The 22,758-nt window shown below is 31.1% G+C and overlaps 3 protein-coding genes and 1 long non-coding RNA gene across 4 annotated transcripts; 3 read left to right on the top strand and 1 right to left on the bottom strand.

The window, feature by feature from the left end:
• The first annotated feature begins 1,932 nt into the window (after window positions 1-1,932).
• LOC105973237 (nascent polypeptide-associated complex subunit beta) lies at window positions 1,933-4,145 on the top strand. Its single transcript, XM_012998256.2, has 6 exons — window positions 1,933-2,109; window positions 2,882-2,949; window positions 3,063-3,211; window positions 3,313-3,369; window positions 3,658-3,696; window positions 3,792-4,145. The coding sequence occupies exons 2-6, from the start codon at window positions 2,882-2,884 to the stop codon at window positions 3,986-3,988; spliced, it is 510 nt and encodes a 169-aa protein (XP_012853710.2). The 5' UTR covers window positions 1,933-2,109; the 3' UTR covers window positions 3,989-4,145.
• Window positions 4,146-12,536: 8,391 nt separating this feature from the next.
• Window positions 12,537-13,930, bottom strand: LOC148768421 (uncharacterized). The gene is made up of 3 exons (XR_016032833.1): window positions 13,331-13,930; window positions 13,128-13,197; window positions 12,537-12,835 (listed from the first exon to the last, which is right to left on the bottom strand). It is a non-coding gene; the product is annotated as an uncharacterized LOC148768421 (long non-coding RNA).
• A 3,534-nt stretch (window positions 13,931-17,464) lies between these two features.
• Window positions 17,465-20,443, top strand: LOC148768420 (cysteine-rich receptor-like protein kinase 26). The gene is made up of 4 exons (XM_088821199.1): window positions 17,465-18,107; window positions 19,784-19,924; window positions 19,993-20,120; window positions 20,216-20,443. The coding sequence occupies exons 1-4, from the start codon at window positions 17,465-17,467 to the stop codon at window positions 20,441-20,443; spliced, it is 1,140 nt and encodes a 379-aa protein (XP_088677325.1).
• A 160-nt stretch (window positions 20,444-20,603) lies between these two features.
• On the top strand, window positions 20,604-21,439 carry LOC105973161 (cysteine-rich receptor-like protein kinase 8). The gene is made up of 3 exons (XM_012998182.2): window positions 20,604-20,774; window positions 20,845-20,995; window positions 21,086-21,439. The coding sequence occupies exons 1-3, from the start codon at window positions 20,686-20,688 to the stop codon at window positions 21,437-21,439; spliced, it is 594 nt and encodes a 197-aa protein (XP_012853636.2). The 5' UTR covers window positions 20,604-20,685.
• Window positions 21,440-22,758: the final 1,319 nt, after the last annotated feature.

Here is a 22,758-nt window from a genome sequence, read left to right as displayed (position 1 = left end):
CAGCTCCGATGGTTTGTTGGATCATCTAATGTTAATTCCATTCATTACTAGCATGGTTTACTGGCTCAAGTAATGTTAATTCATTCGTTGGGGGTATGTAGCAAGGACGACAAACAAGCGTAGATCACAAATACAAGGTGTAGCAAATATATAGTGGAAGACTAGATCATGCTGCACCTGTACACCTTGACCTAATTATTTACATCGGGTGGATTTTTGGTGGATTTCAAATCCTTTTCTGTTTTGAGTTATTTATTTCAAATCCTTTCCATTTGGATTTATAAATTCAAATTCATTCTTTTCAAATCCTTCAATCCAAAGGAATCCGGTAGATGCATGAAACACTTTTAAGTTCTAACATTAAGATCATCGTTATACAATAACGATATTTACCGAATAATTAAATAGTGATCAATTGGTAGATATTTTATTATTGTTTTTTATACCTTTGTGGAACATATGTTGTAAACATGTATGGTCTACTTCCATAGGCAGAACTTAGTAGGGGCTTGGGGGCTGTTGACCCCCAAGATAAAAAAAAAATTAGGTATTTCGGCAATGTATTTTGTGAATATTATTTTTGGTCTCCCTAAAGTTTTTGTAAATATGTATCTTAATCCTTAATTTTTTGTTTATTCTCCATAATTTTGATATATATATATATATATATATATATATATATATATATATATATATATATATATATATATATATATATAAAATGGTGAAAACGTGTATGATTTGAAATAAAATTTATGAATATCTACATATTTTTTGAATTTTTTTTATCAATAACTCTAAAAATTAATATGAGACAATGCCATGAATCCCCAAAATATTAAGTACGATACATTATTAGAATAATCTGAATTAATTTGGATTTTTTTGTCATGCTTAAAATACGAAAAATTACAAAGTATATGATATTTTAATTAAAACATATCAATATAAACTTATTTTTGCAATGTTCTTGTGAACCTAAAAAAAATTTCGGGGCGCTGCCCCGAACCCTAAAATTTTAGCCAGCCCCCCCTACATTTTCATCCTGGTTCCGCCCATGTCTACTTCTAGTAGTGTGGTACTTGCGCAGCAATAATACGTTTGCCCTGTGTAATTTATGATGTATTTTTTTAGCGCACATAAGGAGTGGTTACATATGTTATTGATTATAATTAATTTGATTTCCTTTTTATGACTTTGTGTCCACGACCATAGCTCAATGGTAAAGGACATGAAGTGATGTTGTTTCAGCCGCATGAGCCGGAACATAGGGTGGGGCTTCAATTCCGTTTTCTCATGAAAGTTTGAGATCCCTTAAACGTTTGATCAGTTAGCAAATTCATGCTCACCAACACTGATCTACATCATGTTGTTTAGTGTTTACATCTTGCATAAAATGCTTGGGGTTGGACCCATGAGGTTGGGGATCCGCTTTTTCTTTAAAATAACTATATAAATAATAAATATGTGTCAAACTCATTTATGTACTCAATTAGTCAATACTTAAACTTTCTTCAAATTCCTAGTTTACTCCTTAACTACATCACTAGCTTGAGTGTTGAAGATGTTTCATAGGATCAATTGTTTCATTCCATAATATAATAAATTAAATATAGACTAATTTTTATTTGATAATACATAAAATTAGGGTAAAGTTCAATTTAATAAATTAAAAGAAACAAATGTAGCAAACATTCAAGCCACTCAAATACTTTATTATAACCTTCACTTAATTTGTAATTAAATAATCAACTATAGTTTAAAAAATTCAAAGAAACTTGAACAAAAATCACAGCCAAATTAAATCTCCCTTTTATGGGCTCCCATTTTTCCCTTAGAGCCCAGCCTATGCGCTGAATTGGCTTATCGGCCATGCGGGTACAAAAAAACCCGACCCACATCAGAGAGAGAAAATATCTGGACAAAAATACCTCAAAATACACATCGAAATACCCAAAATACCCTTCATTTTCAATGCCTACCATATAAAAAACGGGACTAGGGTTTCATTTCGTTATCCACTGCGTTGTGTTACTTCCTCACTCGAACTCGTCTGTGTGTTCTCTCTCGATTAGCCTCCGCTTCTCTTCCACCGCTCTGGTCGCGGCGGTACGCTTACCCCTCTCTCTCTCTCTCTCTCCATTTTTCTACACCTTGGCGCTTTTTTTTTGTCTTGCATTCAATTTTACATTTTTTGGTAATTATTTGGGGATTTTTTTAATGCATTTATATGTTTTTGATAGAGGAGTCTAGCTTCATTTAAGGTCCTGGTTGATGTTCGATCTTGTTTTCTGAATGGATGAATTATCTTAATTGTTTTTTTTTTGGGGAGAAAAAGTCCGCTGTTTCGAGATTTAGGTTTTTATTTTCTACTTTTAATGGCTTTGTTCTTCGTTTTGATTGATTTATGGTTTAGAGAAATTGGATTTCTGATTTAATCCCAAAAAAAAAATGTCTTGGCAGGTTTTATTTGCACGAAAATTATTTTCTATATTTTTGTGAACAAATGGCGTACATCTTCCTTTGATTTGGATTATGTTTCTAATTATAAGACCATGGATTTATTATTCCTTTTATTTTAGTGTATTATTGAGGATGTTCTGGTTTTAGGTGGCTATGCCAACTTCGTTATCCGTAGATTTGTTTTAAATTACAACGATGGTAAATTGTTTTGTTGCCATTTGCCCACATAATATTAGTTCTTATACCTAAGGACGTCATTAGCAATTAATAACAAAATCATCTCATGGGCTATGTGTAATGAGTATAACTACATGTTCATTTCATGAGAAAACAACAATTACTATATTAAAGATTACTTTTTTTTTTTTTCGATATGTATTAGAAATTTCTTAAGAGTTTCGGTGCTGTTTGATTACAGATGAATGTTGAAAAGCTACAGAAGATGGCCGGTTCGGTCCGAACCGGTGGTAAGGGTACCGTGAGAAGGTTTGTCTTTTTATACAGTACATCGAATCTTGTTTCTATTTACCGCATGAAAAAAAATGGATGTAGAAAATATTGGATACTATATTTTATTTTTTGTTGTCTGTGGAATGTAGAAAGAAGAAAGCCGTACACAAGACAACCACCACGGATGACAAAAGGCTTCAAAGCACCTTGAAGAGAATAGGAGTGAACGCCATTCCTGCAATTGAGGAAGTCAATATTTTCAAGGAGGATGTTGTTATCCAGTTCGTTAACCCCAAAGGTTTGAACTATGCAACTCGAATTTCAATTTTTTAGCAAAAGCTTTAAACTTTAAACTTATTTTGTTCGACTTTAAAATTTCGTTTTTGTTTTTCTTTTCAGTTCAAGCATCTATTGCAGCCAACACTTGGGTTGTTAGTGGTACTCCCCAGAACAAGAGTAAGTTTTGCTTTACCGATACCCGTACGAAAATATGAACACTTTTCGTTGCTATAGGGCATCAATCGTTTTTGTTAACTTCAGTTTAGAATGCAAATGGTTTTCCTTTTTTAATGATTTCTTTTGTATTTGGGCATTTAACTTTCTTGAATGAAGTCTGTCATTTTCTATTGTTTCTGATAAAAAAACTGCAATGAAGGTGGATTGTGTTAACTCATCTGTCTTCTGTTATTCGTATTCATGTCTTTTTCAAATGAAGTTGACATTTTATCTGGTCTGTTGTTTCAGAATTGCAAGACATTCTCCCTCAAATAATTCACCAATTGGGTAAGTGGTAGTGTTTCCGAGCATTTTGCATATCCATCTATCATTCAGTTTTGTGCAAAAAGACTTAAAAATGGTACGATTTGAAACATTTACAGGCCCAGATAACTTGGAGAATTTGAAGAAATTGGCAGAGCAGTTCCAGAAGCAGGCACCTGCCACTGGCGGTGTCGCAGCTCCCGGTGACGAAGATGATGATGATGTGCCGGAACTTGTAGCTGGAGAGACGTTTGAAGCTGCGGCAGAGGAGGGCCACACCCACACCCACTCCGCCACCGACACACACACCCACTAAGGATGAATTATTTTTCAATTTTGTGCCGTTGCCTATATTTTCGATGTTTTTGGAATATCTGTTATGTTGCTTTTTATTTTTTCCCCCATGTGATCCATAACAGAAAGCTGGTACTATGTTTCATTTAGTAAAACTCTCAATGCTTTCACCTTGCTTTTTTTTTTATCTGTCATATTATCTACTGTTCTTTAGCAATCCTTTTAAAAGCCTCTGGACGCTTAAAATTGACGAATGGGAGTAGATGTGGTTGAACGAGTTCTATCCTTAGCCGTTTCCCTCCAATTTCCACCTTATTCCCGAACAATTTTTTTTTCACGATATTGTTTGAACCTGCCATTTTTGTTCAAAGTAGTCGGACAATTACATCAGATGGTGCAACTTCCACTAGTTCACTATAAGCTGTGTCCCTTTTGTAACATGGTAGCTTCCGACAATGCGATCTTCGGTGAACTCATGGGTATAATCTCAGTGTTCGTTTACTAGCCTTTCTCTACCTATTTGCTCGTATTGTTCTTCTTGAGCCCTTTTTAGGACTAGGATTAGTCAATAGGAGGCAAAGTGCTCATGTTAATTTTTCATCTTAAACTTAACACTCAAAATAATAAGAGATCAACTTAGTTGCAAAGAACCCCACATGGTATGAGTGTATCCGAAAGAAAAACATGAGGGCAATATAGTCATTTTAGGCTGTTGTTAATAAAATTGAGGGCATATTACAAATAAGCCCATCAGTGGGAACTTATTCATAAAGAGATCCAGACAATATTCTTCTTTACCAATAAGTCCACACATGGTCCAGATTTATGTAAAGGACTAAAATAACCCCTCTTACTTTTATATGCTCCAATTTCATCCTTAACTTAATTTAACTTCAATTTGACCCCAAATTTCACAAATTATTCAATTTTGACCCAAAACTTTTTTTTTTTCACAAAATTTTTTTTTTCAAAAACTTTTTTTTTCCGCCGGATTCCGGCGTTGACTTTTTTTTTTTTTTTTTTTTTTTTTTTTCTTCCGGATTTTTTTTTCCGGATTCCGGCGTTGACTTTTATTTTTTTATTTTTTTTTTCTTCCGGATTTTTTTTTCCGGATTCCGGCGTTGACTTTTAATTTTTTTTTTTTTTTTTTTTTTTTTTTTTTTTCTTCCGGATTTTTTTTCCGGATTCCGGCGTTGACCGGCGGTAAACACCGGTCTCCGGCGTTGACTTTTTTTTTATTTTTTTTATTTTATTTTTTTTTTAATTTTTTTTTCTGTAACTTTTTTTTTCCGTTTAAACAACAATATTGCTTTGAATGACAGTAATATTAACTATATTACTGTTAAACACAGTAAAAATAACTAAACTATAGTTTAACACAGTGATATTGCTATATTAATCTCTAGCACATTAATATTAACACAACAAAATTCATTATTATTGTATAATAAAGTAATATTACTATGTTGTCCGTTCAACAAATGTAAACAAAATAAAAAAAACCAAAAGAATTAATATTACTGTGAGTGACAGTAATATTACTATAGCAACAGTAATATTACTATAGCAACAGTAATATTACAATAGTAGACAGTAATATTATTACGTTACTCCGTGAATAACTCAAACAAACAAAATATCCAAACAAAAGAATAATATTGATGTGGTTGACAGGAATATTACTATAACAAACAGTAATATTACCGTCAACCACAGTAATATTATTGTGTTTACAGTAATATTACAATAATAGACAGTAATATTAATACAAACACCACAAAAAAATAATAATATTGATGTTGTTGACAGTAATATTATTGTGTTTACAGTTATTTTACTGTCAACGACAGTAATATAATTACGTTGACTTGTCAACAAATCAAAAAAAAATAAAAAAAAATAATAATAAATAAAAAAATATAATATTGCATTAATTTACTGTCAACGGCAACACAATTACATAAATGTAATGTCAACGACAGTACAATTACGTTAATTAACTATCATTGACAGTATAATTACGTTAATTTACTGTCAGTGACAGCACAATTACGGTCAACGTTTAGCGGCGGACGTGGAAAAACAAAACAAACCAAACAAAACAAAACAAAACAAGAAACTTAAAAAAACACTAAAAAAAGAGACCGCCGGAAACCGGCGAAAAAATCCGGAAGAAAAGAAAAGAAAAAAAAAAAAGAAAAAAGCAAAAAAAAAAAAAAAAAAAAAAAAAAGTCAACGCCGGAGACCGGCGTTGACCGCCGGTCAACGCTGGAAACCGGCGAAAAAATCCGGAAGAAAGAAAAAAAAAAAAAAAAAAAAATTTAAAAAAGTCAACGCCGGAGACCGGCGTTGACCGCCGGTCAACGCCGGAATCCGGCGGCAAAAAAAAAGTTTTTGAAAAAAAAAATATTTTTTGAAAAAAAAAAATTTTTGGGTCAAAATTTAATAATTTGTGAAATTTGGGGTCAAATTGAGATTAAATTAAGTTAAGGATGAAATTGGAGCATATTAAATTATACTCCAAAAAAAAGTCAAAATTGAATTTTTGTGGTCAAAATTGAACTTTTATGGACAAAATTGATTAATTTGGATTACAATTAAGAATTGGGTATAAATGGTTGAGGGTAATATTGGGATATACATGAATGTTTCCTTTAGTTATAATAAATATTAAAAGGATGGGCTTATTGGTAAAAGAGATATGTCCCCTAAACCTAGAATAATAAACATGCTTGGTTGGGGACTTTTGGATAAAAATCCCTAAAATTGACGATCACGACTACTTGAATACAACATGGGGGTCATCTGCAAAATAAGCAAACCCATGCTATTTACCCTAATTAATGACCAAATTGAGATAATTAGTTGTAATAAAATGATTGATAATACCTGGTCTAATAAAACTTATTTTTTTGTTAGAAAAGAGCAGAATTGTATTAATTGACTTTGTTTTAAAATTGTTGATATCAGTTCCAAATGGTGAGTTTTTTTTTTCGAAAAAACAAGTTGGAGTTATATTTAACATCTCATTTTCAATTTGATTTGATTGACCAATAAAATAAATATTACTTTACCACACACTTTTATTATATTTAAAGATGATATACACGTTCTCCTAATTTTATAAATCATTAAGTCATAACGAATTATAAATTATAACAGTTTTACTAAAATTGTTATATTTATTTATAAATATACTTAACAACTATAAAAAAGGGTATTGGATAGGCAGAAGAGAGATATTTTTTGCAAAAAGAGAAGGAAAATATCAATACAACAACGATTCGAACTAAAGTATTTAGTAAAATGATCTGATTTATATTATTTTTATAATAATTTTTTTTTTCAAACAAGATGCTGAATTTTATTTTTAACATAAACAATAAGATACACTTTGAATCGTAAAAAAATTATTCACTAAAAATCGTATATAATTGCATTAAACCATTAAAATATGATAGAGTATGTCCAGGCATGTTTTTGAGAATTTGGGGATGTTAGACAAATTTTAGTAATGCATAAAATTGGGCCCCTATTACATAAGACGCACTTTAATTCGTCTTTACTAGAGTTGAGAGTTTTAGAGATAATATAATCAAATAGTGTTGATGTTAGCAACAATAATTAAAAAATGATGGGGTCTGAATTATTTTTGAAAGTAAACATAATAAAATTCAAAAAAATTAATATTACTGTGGTTGACAGTAATATTACCGTCAACCACAATAATATTATTGTGTTTACAGTAATATTACAATAATCGACAGTAATATTATCACGTTATCCCGTCAATAACTCAAACAAAACAAAAAACCTAAAGAAATAATAATATTGTTATGGTTGACAATAATATTATTGTGTTTACAGTTATTTTACTGTCAACAACAGTAATATAATTACGTTGACTTGTCAAGAAATCAAACAAAATGGAAAAAAAAACCCAAAAAAATAATAATAATGTCGTTGGCTCTAATTATACTGTATGATAGTACAATTACATAAATGTACAATCAACGACAGTACAATTACGTTAATGTAATGTCAGTGACAGTATAATTACTGTTAATGACAGTACAATTACGTTAATGTACTGTCACTGACAGTATAATTACTGTTAATGACAGTACAATTACGATCAACGTTTAGCGGCGAGCTTGAAGAAACGTATAAAGTTTTATGAGAAAAAAATCACTAAAAAAACCGAAAACCCGAAACCCTAAAATCTGAAAACCTGAATAAAAAATCACTAACAAGTCAACGCCGGAGACACGGCAGTGGAAAAGACAGACTAGAAAAAAAAATCGAAAAGTTAACGCTGGAAATCGGCGACAAAAAAAAAAACGATTTTTGAAAAAAGAAGTTAAAATAAAAAGTCAAAATTGAATTTTTGTGGTCAAAATTGATTAAATTGGGGTTATAATTAAGAATTGATTGTAAAGGGTTGGGGTAATTTTGTCATATACATTAATTTTTTTATTTATTTATAATAAATATTAAATGGATGGACTTATTGGCGAAAAAAAATATATCCCCTAAATCTAGAATAATAAAAATAATTGGTGACAGACTATGCAGAAAAACCCCATTAAAGAAAAGAAAATATCAAGACAACATCGATTTGAAGTAAAGTATTTTAGTAAAATCATATCAGATTTTATATTATTTTTAATAATCATTTTTTTTTCTCAAAAACATGCTAAATTTTGTTTTTAACATAAACAACAAGATACGTTTTGAATCGTAAAAAATCGTATATAACTATTTGCATTAAACCATTACAAAACGATAGAGTATGTCTAGGCATGTTTATGAAAATGTGGGGATCTTAGGCGAATTTTAGGAATGCATAAAAATGGGCCCCTATTATATAATATACGCATTAATTAGTCTTTAGTCTTTACTAGAGTTTGAGAACTGAAATGTTAAACGTCGTTTCAATTGTACTAATGTTGTTTTAACTTCGAACCTGATTTAGACATATTTCTATATTGATTCTGGCAAAATTCGAAACACGAAAACTGCAGTCCTTTGAGTTAGCCTTATAATCCAACTTAGATCCGCTAGATTGGATGCCGTGTGACAAAGTTATGCATGAATGATTCACATTTTGAATTTTAGATACCTCAATACATCAAAGTTGTGGACAGTACCCATTGATTCATGTATATCTTTCTCGTCCGACACCCAATTTTGGTGATTCAAGTTGAATTAGAAAACTAACTCAAAATACTACAAATTCTATTTTTTGGATTTTACAAAATTTGGAATTAAATATGATCAAAATCACATTTGAAGTCGTAACGGTATTATTAAAACTCGAACTACATTTATCACATTTTAGAGATAAGATTTTCAAATAGTGTTGAAGTTATAAGATACTCCCTCCGTTCCTAAATAATTGTCACTTTTCACTTTTCACAAAGATTAAGAAACTCAATAAATATATCTTGATTTTAGAAAAATCATATAAAAATGACTAAAACAACCTTTAATATTTAATGATTTATAAGAGAAAATTAATGAATAGAGTTTCATTAATAAGGTTAAAACAGGAAAAATGCATTTAATGCAATATTGAAAATATAAAGTGACAGATAATATGGAACAAAATTATTTTTAAAAAGAGACAGTTATTGTGGAACAGATGGAGTAAATTACAAGTTTATGGTGTCCGTGGCATGGCCTTTGAATTATTTCTTAAAGTACTCATAACTTGGCACAAAACAAGTAATAACTTGCAATTTTTTTTCTTCTGAAAATATAATAAAATGAACTATAGTATTTTTGAATTATTGAAACTACGGAAAGTTACAAATAAGCAACATAGATGTATATGTGGTCTTTGCAAATGATTATTTAAAAGCAGAAGTTAGTGATTGTGGTTTAAGTTAGTGTTAAGTGTTTATTTCTAAAAGTTGGGGGTGTTTGCAAACATTTCGGAAAATGAACTAAAATTGTAAAAGCAGGGTTAGGGGTGCTTTTAAAAAAATAGCTTAAAACAGATTATTTTAAGAGAAGTAAAAGCAAAAGTTGATTTTGCAAATACCTAAAAACAGATTATGGTGGTGTTTGCAAATGATTATTTAAAAACAGAAGTTAGTGATTGTGATTTAAGTTAGTTTTAAGTGTTTATTTCTAAAAGTTGGGGGTGTTTGCAAATATTTCAGAAAATGAACTAAAATTGAAAATGAACTAAAATTTTTAGGGGTGCTTTAAAAAAAAAGCTTAAAACAGATTATTTTAAGAGAAGTAAAAGCAAAAGTTGATTTTGCAAACACCTAAAAACAGATTATGAGCAAAAAAAACCGCATAATCACTTTCAAAAAGCATTTGCAAACACCACCTATGAGCAAAAAAAACCGTATAATCACTTTCAAAAAGCATTTGCAAACACCACCTAAATAATGCGCAAGTTTGCCAGAAAATAAATTAAAGACTTGAAATAAATATAGATTTGATAGAAGAACTCAATGTTTAACTTGTATAGACACAATAACTTTGAAATGATTTTCTAAGAGGTAAAGCTGTCAATTCTAATCCTTGATAAATCTAAAAAAATTTAGGTTCATAAGGCATAGTGAAAATAAGTTTATATTGATAATTTTTTCATTAAAATAGCATATATATTATAGTTTTATCATATTTTAAGCATGACAAAAAAATCTTTATGTATTGCACTTAAATATTTTGAAGATTAATGGCATCGTCTCATATTATTTTTAAGAGACCGATAAATGAATTCCAAAATAAGCAAGTATTCATAAATATTATATAAAATAATACAAATTTTAACCATTTTATTAAACATTTTTATATTAAATATGATGTATACAAGTATAATTTATATAAGATGGTGGAGAACAAACAAAAAAATTAAGGGTTAAGACACATATTTACAAAAACTGTAAGGGAGCCAAAAGTAATATTCAAAAAATATAATACTGAAATACTTAAATCGTTAAAAAAATACCAAATTGTATTAATTGACTTTGGTTTAAAGTTATTGATCTGAGTTCCAAATGGTGAGTTGTTTTTTTGTTTTTAATTTTTTTTCTTCCGAAAGTAACAAGTCGGGGTTATATGTAACATCTCATTTTCAATTTGATTTGACTGATGAATAAAATAAATATTACTTCTACTACACACTTTTATTGTATTTAACAATGATATAAACGCTCTCCTAATTTTATAAATCCTAAGTCATAACGAATTATAAGCTCTCCTAATTTTATAAATCATAAGTCGTAACTAGGGGTGAAAGTCGGATGGATCGGATCGGAATAAGCCTTTTCGGAAAATTTCCAAAAAAATTCGTAAGTACAAAATCAATTCCAATTCCAATTCCAAAATTTTCGGAATCTAAAATTCATTCCAATTCCAAAAGGCTCAGAAATTTCGGAATTTCGGAAAAAAATCGGAAATCACATAAGCTTTAAAATTTCAAAAATTAGCAGAGATTTTCTAAAATGTTCATATTATTTAAAAAATAAGAACATCCACGTCGATAAAAGTAAAACTAATAACTATTAAATTCAGTTAAAAAAAATAAAAAATAAACACAACATAATATCCAATAAAACTTCTAGCAACAATTCATTATGTCAAAATCCTAAAACAAAACTTACAGTTGTATTTTTCGGAAAAATAAGTATTATATAATATATATATTATTTATAGGTGTATTTTTCGGAAAAAAATCGGATTATTTCGGAACTAATTCCGGAATTAAATCGGATTGGAAATCGGAAATTCCAAATTTATTTTATATAATTCCAATTCCAATCCGAAAAAATCGGAAATAAACGGAAATCAGAATTTCGGAAGTCGGAATGAAAAAAGTTGTTTCAAAATCGGAACTTTTCGGTCGGAACTGGCGGAAATTGGAAATTCCGTTCCAACTTGCACCCCTAGTCGTAACGAATTATAAATGATAACAAATATTATTAAAATTGTTATAATAAATATATTTTATTATAAGAGATATATTTTTTGCAAAAAGAGGAACGGAAAATATCAATACAACATCGATTCGAAGTAAAGTACTTTACTAAGATGTTATCTGTTTTATGTTATTTTTTATATTCAATTTTTTTTTTCAAATAAGATGCTAAATCTTATTTTTAACATAAACAATAAGATACACTTTGAATTGTGAAAAAACTATTTGTTAAAAAACGGGATAATTACATTTTTGGTCCCCCAAGTTTGCCCGCTTTTCCGTTTTGGTCCCCCATTTACCGCAGTCAACAAAATACACTCTCGTTTTATCAAAATTTAACACATTTGGTCCTGCCGTTTGGTTGACCGTCTGACTTAACAGTCAACCGTCATGTGCCACGCACGTGACTTCAAATTAGGGCTTAATTTGCGTTTTTTCCCCCAAAATCACCGTTTTAATTCCAAATGAAGTATACTTAGTTACATGTATGTTGATATTACTATATTAATTGAATCAAAATATCTCATTTGGAAAAATGATTAGCAAGTGGTTCTCATTTGAATTCGATTTGATTAATAAACTAGTTTAATTGAACAAAATATGTATTTAAATTAATCAACACAAATCACATTGAATTGAAGCCAAACCCAATAATACATTTGATAATTACAGTTGCATAAGAAATGAATAAAAAATAACACTTTGCGCCAATAATGGAAAATGTGACACTACAAACTTTGCTTGGATTAGTAGTTCCTCCATTTCAGACTTCATCAAACTTCCCAAAAATCGAACAGCGTGAACTCACTGCACTGCGTTTTAAACAAAACGAGAACATAACTCACGGACACGATTGTATATCCTTTGTCTTTCATTCGTCTGTCCGCGATGAAATTCAACCAGCCTGTCGCTGTATCTGAAATACATCATCTGTCACAAACCAGTCGAAAACATGTAGTCAAACTTTTAAGGTATCATATCTCAAAAAATTTATACCAATCGAAGACCTGGAGAATTTCATGTCTTAAAGTGGCGAAAACAAGATGTGGGAAAAAGGGTGATTCTTTCATACTTTGCAAAGACTCGATTTTTAAAACCTGATTTCTCAGAGTTACATTTTGAGTAAACAAATTCTTGATCGTGTTTCTTGCACATTTTTACTGCACTGTTCTTTTTGAGGAATTATATAACTAAAAAGAAGCTATAGAAGAGGATATTCTACCTGGCAATAGTTGCATAAGCAACTTTTTGATTTAACTCGAACGCCCATAAGTCGAATCTTTTGATTCAGCCTGCATGTGCAGATAACAAAATTATAAGAAATATGATAAATACAGAAAATTTAAACAACAAAATGTACTTAGGAAAATAGACAAAATCAAGAAAATTCATCACTAACCAATAAAAGCAAAAAAAAAAAAATACCTTGATTTCACCATTAGACCCCGTTAAGTGGTCAAAACCCCACGATTCCTGATCTTTCAGTAATCAAGAAAATAAAGAAAGAATATTTTATCTTCTGATTCCACCGATCTTCGATTTGTGCCTTAAGCGGTCTATATTCACTACAGCCTCAGCCAATCTTATATTCCAATCTCGAGAAACCGAATCTCCACTAACTAATCCTCTCTCCTCCAAATCCTTCAAAATTCCCTCACCATTAACACAATCATTTTCAGACAAAACGGCACTAACAAGAACGTAAAAAGTGGTGATATTCGGACAAACACTCCTTAATTTCATCTCCTCGTACAACGCAAAAGCACGAGCAATATCACCACTCCGACATAAGCCAGTCAATAGCACATTGCAAGCAACTACATCAGGCTTACAGCCATGATTCTCCATCAACTTTTTACAATCGAGCGCCTCCGAAAATTTAGATTCTTTACAAAGCACGTGAATCACCGTCGTGAAAGTCGGAACCGTCGGAACAATTCCGCCCCTCAGCATGCGATTAATTACCAGAACGCCCTAATTTGAGATTGAGAGAGAGAGAGCGTGGAGAGAGAGAGAGAGAGAGATAGAGAAATGGTGATTTTGGGGGAAAAAACGCAAATTAAGCCCTAATTTGAAGTCACGTGCGTGGCACATGACAGTTGACTGTTAAGTCAGACGGTCAACCAAACGGCAGGACCAAATGTGTTAAATTTTAATAAAACGAGAGTGTATTTTGTTGACTGCGGTAAATGGGGGACCAAAACGGAAAAGCGGGCAAACTTGGGGGACCAAAAATGTAATTATCCCTTAAAAAACCTATAAGATACTAAATGTATTTCGTTCAACTTACCTCCAAATTTGTGAAATAAAATTGAAATATGAGGCTAGTAGCCTAGACAAACTGAAGATTCATCGTTAGGGGTGACAACTGGTGATGTGACTCGAGTTTTGTTCGATTGAATACTAACAAGATTCACGATTTGAATCACAAACTCATAGGCTTATAATATACTCTTCAAGTCCAACACGACTCATTTAATATTTTGCGCTTTGGGTTTATATCGGGCTCAAAATCGAGCTTATAAGATTCTTGCATAATTTAATTTTATGAATTTTCAAAGATACCAACAAATTTGTGAAATAAAATCGCAGTAATACGTTAGTAGCCAAGACAATCGAAAGAATTATGGATTACTTAAATACATTAATTTGGACGATTTTACTTAATACATGATACGAAATAAATTTCATGCATATAGTCCATAGTACACAATATCAAATAATATAAAAAAAACTAGTAAGAATTATGATTAAAAAGGGTTCATCTAAAAAATGCCAATGACAAGGCACTTAATTATAAAAATGGACATCAAACTTTTTTGTCTTTTAAATATTTCCAATTCATTCAAACTTATTTGCAAATAAGGAAAACCTTATATATATATATATATATATATATATATATATATATATATATATATATATATATATATATATATATATATATATATATATATATATATATATATATATATATATATATATATATATACCAAAATTATCCCCAATTCCTTAAAATCCAATTCAACTCCAATTTCATGATTTACACCCCAATTTAACTCAATTTCGCAAATTAACCAATTTTGACCCGCCACCACTGGAGACCGTCAGTCAGCCGCCGTTGACCAGTCTCCGACGTTGAATTTTTTTTTATTATTTTTTTTAAACTTTTTTTTTATGAATTTTTTTTCCGATAGGTCAACCACCGTTGACCGTCGGGTCTCCGGCGTTGACTTTTTCTTTTTCTTAAAAACATATTTTAATTAATATTACTGTCTTGGCTGCTAAATTACTGTCTCCAGCAGTTATTTAACTGCCAAAGACGGTAATTTAACTGTTAATTCAACTTTTTTTTTTCTTAAAAAAAATATTTTAATTAATATTACTATCTTGACTCCTAAATTACCGTCTCCCGCAGTTATTTAACTGTCGAAAACAATAATTTAACTGTTAATTGATTATTTTTTTTTTCTTAAAAAAAATTATTTCAATTAATATTACTGTCTTGGCTGTTAAATTACTGTCTTGGCTGTTAAATTACTGTCTCCAAGAGTAATTTAACAGTCTGAGATAATAATATTACTGTATTAATTAATTTTATCGTCTTGGCCTGCATTTTTGCTGTCTTCGACTGTAATATTACTGTCTCCGACCGCAATATTACTGTCTCATGTAATAATATTATTGTTTCGGACAGTAATATTAGTAATATTACTGTTGGGGAAAATAATATTCATAATATTATTGTCACAAACAGTGATATTAATGTCTGAGACAGTAGTTTAGCAACCAAGACAGTAATATTAATTAAAATAATTTTTTCTAAGAAAAAAAATTTCCGAAAAAAAAGTCAACGCCGGAGAACCGCCCGGTCAATGCCGGAATCTGGCCGAAAAAAAAAATTATTTTTTGATTTTTTTTTTCAAAAATTATTAAAATGGGGGTTAATGTGATATATTTGTTTAAATTCGGGGTCAATGTGTAATATTAAGAAAGTTAGAGTGTGATGGATGGAATTGATAAAAAATATATTATGGAGAGTATTTTAGACTAGAGACATGGGGATGAATTTATTTAAAAGACTGTTTTTTTTTTTGGACTAATTTGTATTTAAGTCCCTTATTATGTCCCTTTTTGCCATTTACCCATTAAACAAAGGAATTGCATGATAAAAATAATTAAAATTTCAAATATTTGAAGATGTTATAAAAACTAATTTTTTATGAAAATTTAATATAAAAAGAATATATACTGCCTTTTGCGATCTAAGCGCAATAAAAAAGAAAAAAATACCAAAAATAAAATTTGTCTAGAAAACGTACATTAACATCAGTGATTGATAATTATTAAGAACCCCCATCTATGACAGGGAAAATTAAAAAGAACCCCATCTAAGAATTGTAGTTAAGGAAATTCTATACCTTAAAATAATTAGAGAAAACTTCTTTAGTTAATATTCCACCCAAATGCTATTTTCATAATTTCAAAAATTAACCTTAAATTGTCTACTTTACCCTTTTACAACTTTAATCTTATTTTCTCTGTTCTTCTCCCGTCTCTTCTCTGTTTTTTTTTCCTATTCTACTTTTCCCAAGCAATTCTCTAGTTTATTCTCTCTTGGTCGGAAGATGAAGAACCAAGCACCGGCATCATCGTCAGAACAACAACGTCAATCTCGTTAAATCCATCGTCGCCGTCGCCGTCGCCGTCGGGGTTAATCCATCTTCTCCAGCTTTCAATTCCCATAGTGAGATGTCTCCTCCTACTCCCCCGGCTCTCTACTTCTTCGCGGAATTAGGATGTTTGTAGATCTGAACAAAAGCCCTAAAGATGATGATGATTTTGATAGTGATTCTGAATTCGATAACCGGGATTGTTACATTGACGGCGAAAATAGGTAAAATTATCGATTTGTAGTTGAAATCAATTTTGATGCGTGGTGGTGGGTTGTGATTTATTTTAATTGTAATTAAAAAACCGTCAGAATCTCGAAGTGGGGTGGTGATTGTATGATGTGGTGCGGTGTGGTGACGATGGAGACCAAATCTAGGATTTTTTTAATAGATTGAACGGAAGGACAACACGGGTAGATAAATTTGCGCAGTTAGAACCCTTAATCGACTATGCTTCATTATAGTCGATTAAGTTAATTGACTGTGCTCTGATAGTTGATAAAAGTGTTAATTAACTATTTTGGTTGTCGATCAAGTTTACTCAATTTAATTCTTTAATTCATTTTTAAGTTTTTGTTTATTGATTTCGATTTGTATAAATTAATTACAAGTTGTGTATATTATTTGTTTAGTAAAAAAATATTGATTTCATTTTTACGTAGTTTATATATGTTTTTTTAATTAGTAGTCAAACAGCTTCTTTCTCTAAAATTGGCTTTAAACTATTAGTAATAACGACTCAAAGGATATTCAATTCTTTTGATCAATTCTCCACAAGAAAGGTTAGGGAATAGAAGATATGAAAACTATATATCAAACAAGCTATTTAGCCATTGAATTAAATGTAGCACATTGCAACCATTTTTCCAATTTTCTCTCTCTAAAAATGTCTCTAGTTTTCAGATTTCTCATTCTGGCAAACTTGTTAGCCTCAGTCCAATCCATATGCCTAAACGACAAAGGCAACTACACAACTAACAGCGCGTACATGTCAAATCTCAACGCCGTCCTTTCCTTTCTCCCCATTGGCCTTACCAGCACCGGTTTCTACAACGACTCCGTCGGGCGAAATCCCGATAGAGCCAACGCGGCCGTGCTCTGCAGGGGGGACGTCGAGTTCAACGAGTGCCGCACATGTCTCCGGGGTATCACCATCAAGATTCTAAAATTGTGCCCTAATCAGAAGCAGGCCGTTGAGTGGGAGGATGAGTGTATGTTGCGGTACTCGAACGAGACGATGTTTGGAGTCCTGGAGACATACCCGAGCCTATGGTGGCGGAATCCGTACACGGCCAGAAATGCGATTATTTTCATGATATGTCTGGATTCGCTTATCGGCGGTCTCCGGATCGAGGCGGCGGCTGGCGGGGACAAGAGGAAGGTCGCCGCTGGGAATGTCACCACGGATGGTTACCAGACAATTTATGCACTGGTTCAATGCAGCCCGGATTTGTCTCAAAAGGATTGCAACATTTGCTTATCAGCCGCTGCTGACGATATGCAAAGATGTTGTGAGTATAAGGAAGGGGGTAGAATCTTCTTGCCAAGCTGCTATCTTCGTTATGAGATTTATCCATTTTTTAATGAAACTGTGCTTCAACAACTAGAGCATGTGGCTGAACCCCCGCCCCCGCCCCCGCCCCCGCCCCCGCCCCCGCCCGTGACCGTGCCGGTACCCGGGTCTCCAATATCGCGGTCACCACCACCACCACCACCACCACCACCACCACCACCACCACCACCAGGTATTTTAATTAGTTACTTCGATAAGGTTTAGTTAACAAAATTAAATAGGCCGCGGCAATTTTCAATACTGGATTAAATTAGAAAAATTCTATGTACAAATACTATATCACCCCTATTTGTTAAAAGAAAAAAAAGACCAAATTGATGCAATACCGTAAACTTAAAAACCACAAAATTACAAGACCAAATCTTCATCCTCTCCATCTTTCAAAACCCACAAAAATATTTATCCTTCCTCTTTGATAAACCCACAAAACCTAAGCATTCAAAACCCTCAAAACTCAACGGTAGAAAAATATAGAGTAAAAAAAAAATTAAAATTGAAGATTCTGGTGGAAGAAGCAAAAAGGTTTTATGTTTTGAGGGTTTTGAATGCTGAAGTTTTGTGGGTTTATGGAAGATGAAAGAAATTATTTTTATTGGCTTTGAAAGATGGAGAAGATGAAAATTTAATCTTCTCATTTTGTGGTTGATTTTTTATGATTTTGAGTTTATGATATTGCATCAATTTTGGTTTTGTTTTTTTAACAAATAGGGATATTATAATATTAGTACATTACTTTTTTAGTATAAACTAATTATGACTATTAATTCATAAGGTGTTTTTTGAATAAAAAATTGGATTTCTTATCTTCTCTCCCATATTAATAGTGCTTGGTATTTGGTTTCCTTTACATACCCCAATTAAATTTAAATGACCCCATTACCATTTCCTATCATACATAGTTTTTTTTTTCTCTAAAATTATTTGATTCAGTTATATTTTCTATGATTTAGTTTTTTAATTTTTAGTTTTTTATTTACTTTGTACTTTTATATTCTTTTACTAACTTCTATTTTTTAATTCTTTATTAACCATTTATAATAATTTTTCATTTTTTTATTTATTAATTTATTATTATTTATTTAATTTTTTTTTATGTTTTCAATCTTCTCAATTTTTTCTACAAGTTTTTTTTTCTGACAATGAACTTATGTTTTAAGATTTGTTTTTTCAAAATTTCAATGTTTAAATTTTAAGTTTTTTGATATTACTTTTTAGTTATTTTTTAACTTCATGGAATAGGCTATTGTGAAAGAAAGAGGAAAACTATAAGATCAATTTTGTCAGTAATGCATCTTTTTATAACACAATTATTTTATCCGCATATCAAATTAAACTTTATTATTTAAGTTAATTTTGTCTACTCTCGTCAACCAAACCGACCTTAGTTAATAACCTTAAATAATCATACGTAAAGCCAATTATATTGTTGGCCTGTTCCATTAAGTAATCGCTCAATTAGTTAAGTTTAGTGCCATATTTTCCAAAATTGTGGGCGTACTTGAAAAATTACTGGACTAACCAAACATCTAATAAGGTCTAATTATGTAACTAATAATGGCTAATCTTATCAACTAGACGAGGTCTAACTATTTTAGTGTCAAAAGAATTGACAAGTTCTTTCAAAATTTGCAGGAACAAATGATGACAATCCATCAGCTCGAACTGTCGTTATTATTGCGGTTTCAACTGTTGCGTGTGTGATGGTGATAGTTGTTTTAGTTGGCATTTGTTTAAGAAAAAAGATAAAACGTAGACCAATCGAAAATCCTGAGAGTAAGAAATCTTATTCTTGAAATCCATAATTTTTTTTACTAGTATCATAATTTTTTTTTTAACTGTAGGTGAAGCTGTAGACGAGATTACTACAGTTGAATCTCTGCAATATAGTTATAGCACAATCAAAGCAGCAACAAATGATTTCTCCGATAATAACAAGCTTGGGCAAGGTGGATTTGGTGCTGTTTATAAGGTAATTTGATATACGAGTTCATTCTGGCATAAGCACAAACATTGATTGTTACTAAAAACTATACAAAAACTTATATTTTTGCAATTTAATTTCAGGGAAAGCTCCCTAATAATCAAGAAATAGCGGTCAAAAGATTGTCCAATAATTCAAGACAGGGTGATGTAGAATTTAAGAATGAGATCTTATTACTTGCTAAACTTCAGCACAGGAATCTGGTTAGACTCTTGGGCTTCTCTATACAAGGAACGGAAAAGCTTCTCGTGTATGAATTTGTTCGGAATGGAAGCATTGATCTTTATATGTCAGGTAATATTTCGTCTTAATAGTTCTATAAAGTAATAAATATATTGGTAAAATTTTCTTTCTGAGTTTAGACGTAGCTAATTTGATTTAACTTTATTTAATTGAACATAAAGACTCAACAAAGCGTTCATGTTTGGATTGGGATAAACGCTACAAGATCATAGGGGGTATCGCGAAGGGACTTGTGTACTTGCATGAAGATTCTCAACTCAAGATCATTCACCGTGATCTCAAACCTGGTAATGTACTTTTAGATAGAGATATGAATCCTAAAATCGCAGATTTTGGCATGGCGAGATTATTCGAACAAGATGAAACTCAAGGAAATACAAGCAAGATTGTCGGAACTTAGTAAGTAATGTATGTTATTATATGCTTGAATCAAAATCTAAGCTGAGAAAGTATTTCTATGTTGTTGCAGTGGATATATGTCGCCTGAATATGCAATGCACGGGCATTTCTCTGTTAAGTCGGATGTATTTAGCTTCGGAGTTTTAGTCCTGGAAATTATGAGCGGTCAAAAAAATAGGTCTATCAGGATCGGGGGCAACGTGGAGGATCTTTTGACTTTTGTAAGTAATTAATTACTTAGATGTCTTAAATTTTAAAGTCAAATATTAATCTGATCAAAATGGCGTGCATATATACATATATATTTTCAGACATGGAAGAATTGGCGCGAAGGAACGGTTGAGAATATGATAGATCCTGTCTTGAGAGCAGCTGGCACGGGTTTATTACGGGACATGATAAAGTGCATTCACATTGGCTTGTTGTGCATTCAAGAAAATGCTGCAAAACGACCAACAATGGCTTCGATTCTTATAATGCTGAGCAGCTCCACCATGACTCTACCTGTACCTTCGGAGCCAGCGTGTTTTATGGACATTTCACTCTTTGATAACCGTGATGATTCGAATCCGTCGGATGCTAGCAAAAGATTGAAGGCTAGGACGGCTATATCTGAAGGCTTGTCTATAACTGATGTGACAGTTACTGATTTATATCCTCGGTAATTTGCAAATATGTATTTGTATGGTGCTTCTTATATCTTTAGAACTATGTATATTAGCTACAGTTGAATTGCTGTTTCTTTTTTTCTTTCTATCCGTTGTGTGTTAATATTTACGAAATAAAGTTGTGATCTTAAACCAGTTACGAAAGATGTTTATTTGATTGTCTTTCTTTTTAATTGAGATTTGTATATGCCTAAAGAGAGTTATGTGGTAACCATTTACTTTCCACTGATTGTATATTCAAAATTGAAGATTCTATGGTGGGAGAACAAAAAATGTATGCATTTATGTGTTTTATTAGCTAGGTCATCGTCTTTCAAAAAGCAAACGCCCACAGACACGATTCGACATTTACATGTCGAATTTTACACCTAAAGCTCGATAATAAGGTGTCAAAAATTAGGCAACAAAACCGAATGCTTGCTTATGTCGAGTTTGTTGCACATATATCGACCTCTTAATGTCGAGTTTTGGGTACAAAATTCGACATTTAAATGTTAAAGTGTGTATGCACGGATTTTTTCGACATCTTAATGATGAGTTTTGGGTACAAAATTTGACCTGTAAATGTTGAATCGTGTTTGCGCACATTGTTTTTTGAAAAACGATAAACTATCTAATAAAACATATAAATGCATACCTCTTTGAGTTCTTCCACCGTAAAATCTTTTATTTTGATGTATTTTTACTCTATAATTTCTCTCTTTGTAATGTTTGTTGAGTTTTAAGGGTTTTGAATACTGATGTTTTGTGGGTTTATAGAAGAGAAAGTAGATATATTTTTGTGGGTTTTGAAAGATGAAGAAGATGAAAAGTTGGTCTTGTGGTTTTGTAGTTTTTAAGTTTATAGTATTGCATCGTTTTGGTTTTTGTTTTTTTAACAAATAGGGATATTATAGTATTAGTACATTAATTTTTTTAATTCGATCTTACACTTAATGAAACAAGTATTGCAAATAGCCGCGGTCAATTAAATAACTTAGGAAAAGTAAATTATATCGTTGGACCGGTCCAATAAGTAATCGTCCAATTAGTTAAGAATAGAGCCATATTCTACCCTATTATTTATATTTATATTATAGTTATATTTTATCTTTAAGTTTATATATATATATATATATATATATATATATATATATATATATATATATATATATATATATATATATATATATATATATATATATTTATATTATATTATATTTATACTTATTATTTATATAAAGTGTGAATGTTTTATGTTTCTTAACATTTTTTTCTTCCCTCTTTGGCCCTCATCACTTAGTTGTACTATCACTAAATAATGGTCAACTTCGTAA

The sequence above is a fragment of the Erythranthe guttata genome, chromosome 8, assembly GCF_056151865.1.
Source record: "Erythranthe guttata isolate IM_541 chromosome 8, IM_541, whole genome shotgun sequence".
Taxonomy (NCBI): domain Eukaryota; kingdom Viridiplantae; phylum Streptophyta; class Magnoliopsida; order Lamiales; family Phrymaceae; genus Erythranthe; species Erythranthe guttata.
The sequence above is the reverse complement of the archived record's forward strand: the minus strand, read 5'-3'. Positions and strand labels throughout refer to the sequence as shown.

Excerpts from the sequence above, each read along its gene's own strand:
- LOC105973237 (XM_012998256.2), top strand. The coding sequence starts at position 2,882 with ATGAATGTTGAAAAGCTACAGAAGATGGCCGGTTCGGTCCGAACCGGT. Across the intron at positions 3,212-3,312 it reads CCAGTTCGTTAACCCCAAAG|TTCAAGCATCTATTGCAGCC; the intron begins GTTTGAACTATG and ends TTTTCTTTTCAG. Across the intron at positions 3,697-3,791 it reads TCAAATAATTCACCAATTGG|GCCCAGATAACTTGGAGAAT; the intron begins GTAAGTGGTAGT and ends AAACATTTACAG.
- LOC148768420 (XM_088821199.1), top strand. The coding sequence starts at position 17,465 with ATGTCTCTAGTTTTCAGATTTCTCATTCTGGCAAACTTGTTAGCCTCA. Across the intron at positions 19,925-19,992 it reads ACCAATCGAAAATCCTGAGA|GTGAAGCTGTAGACGAGATT; the intron begins GTAAGAAATCTT and ends TTTTAACTGTAG. Across the intron at positions 20,121-20,215 it reads GATTTGGTGCTGTTTATAAG|GGAAAGCTCCCTAATAATCA; the intron begins GTAATTTGATAT and ends ATTTAATTTCAG.
- LOC105973161 (XM_012998182.2), top strand. The coding sequence starts at position 20,686 with ATGAATCCTAAAATCGCAGATTTTGGCATGGCGAGATTATTCGAACAA. Across the intron at positions 20,775-20,844 it reads AGCAAGATTGTCGGAACTTA|TGGATATATGTCGCCTGAAT; the intron begins GTAAGTAATGTA and ends ATGTTGTTGCAG. Across the intron at positions 20,996-21,085 it reads TGGAGGATCTTTTGACTTTT|ACATGGAAGAATTGGCGCGA; the intron begins GTAAGTAATTAA and ends ATATATTTTCAG.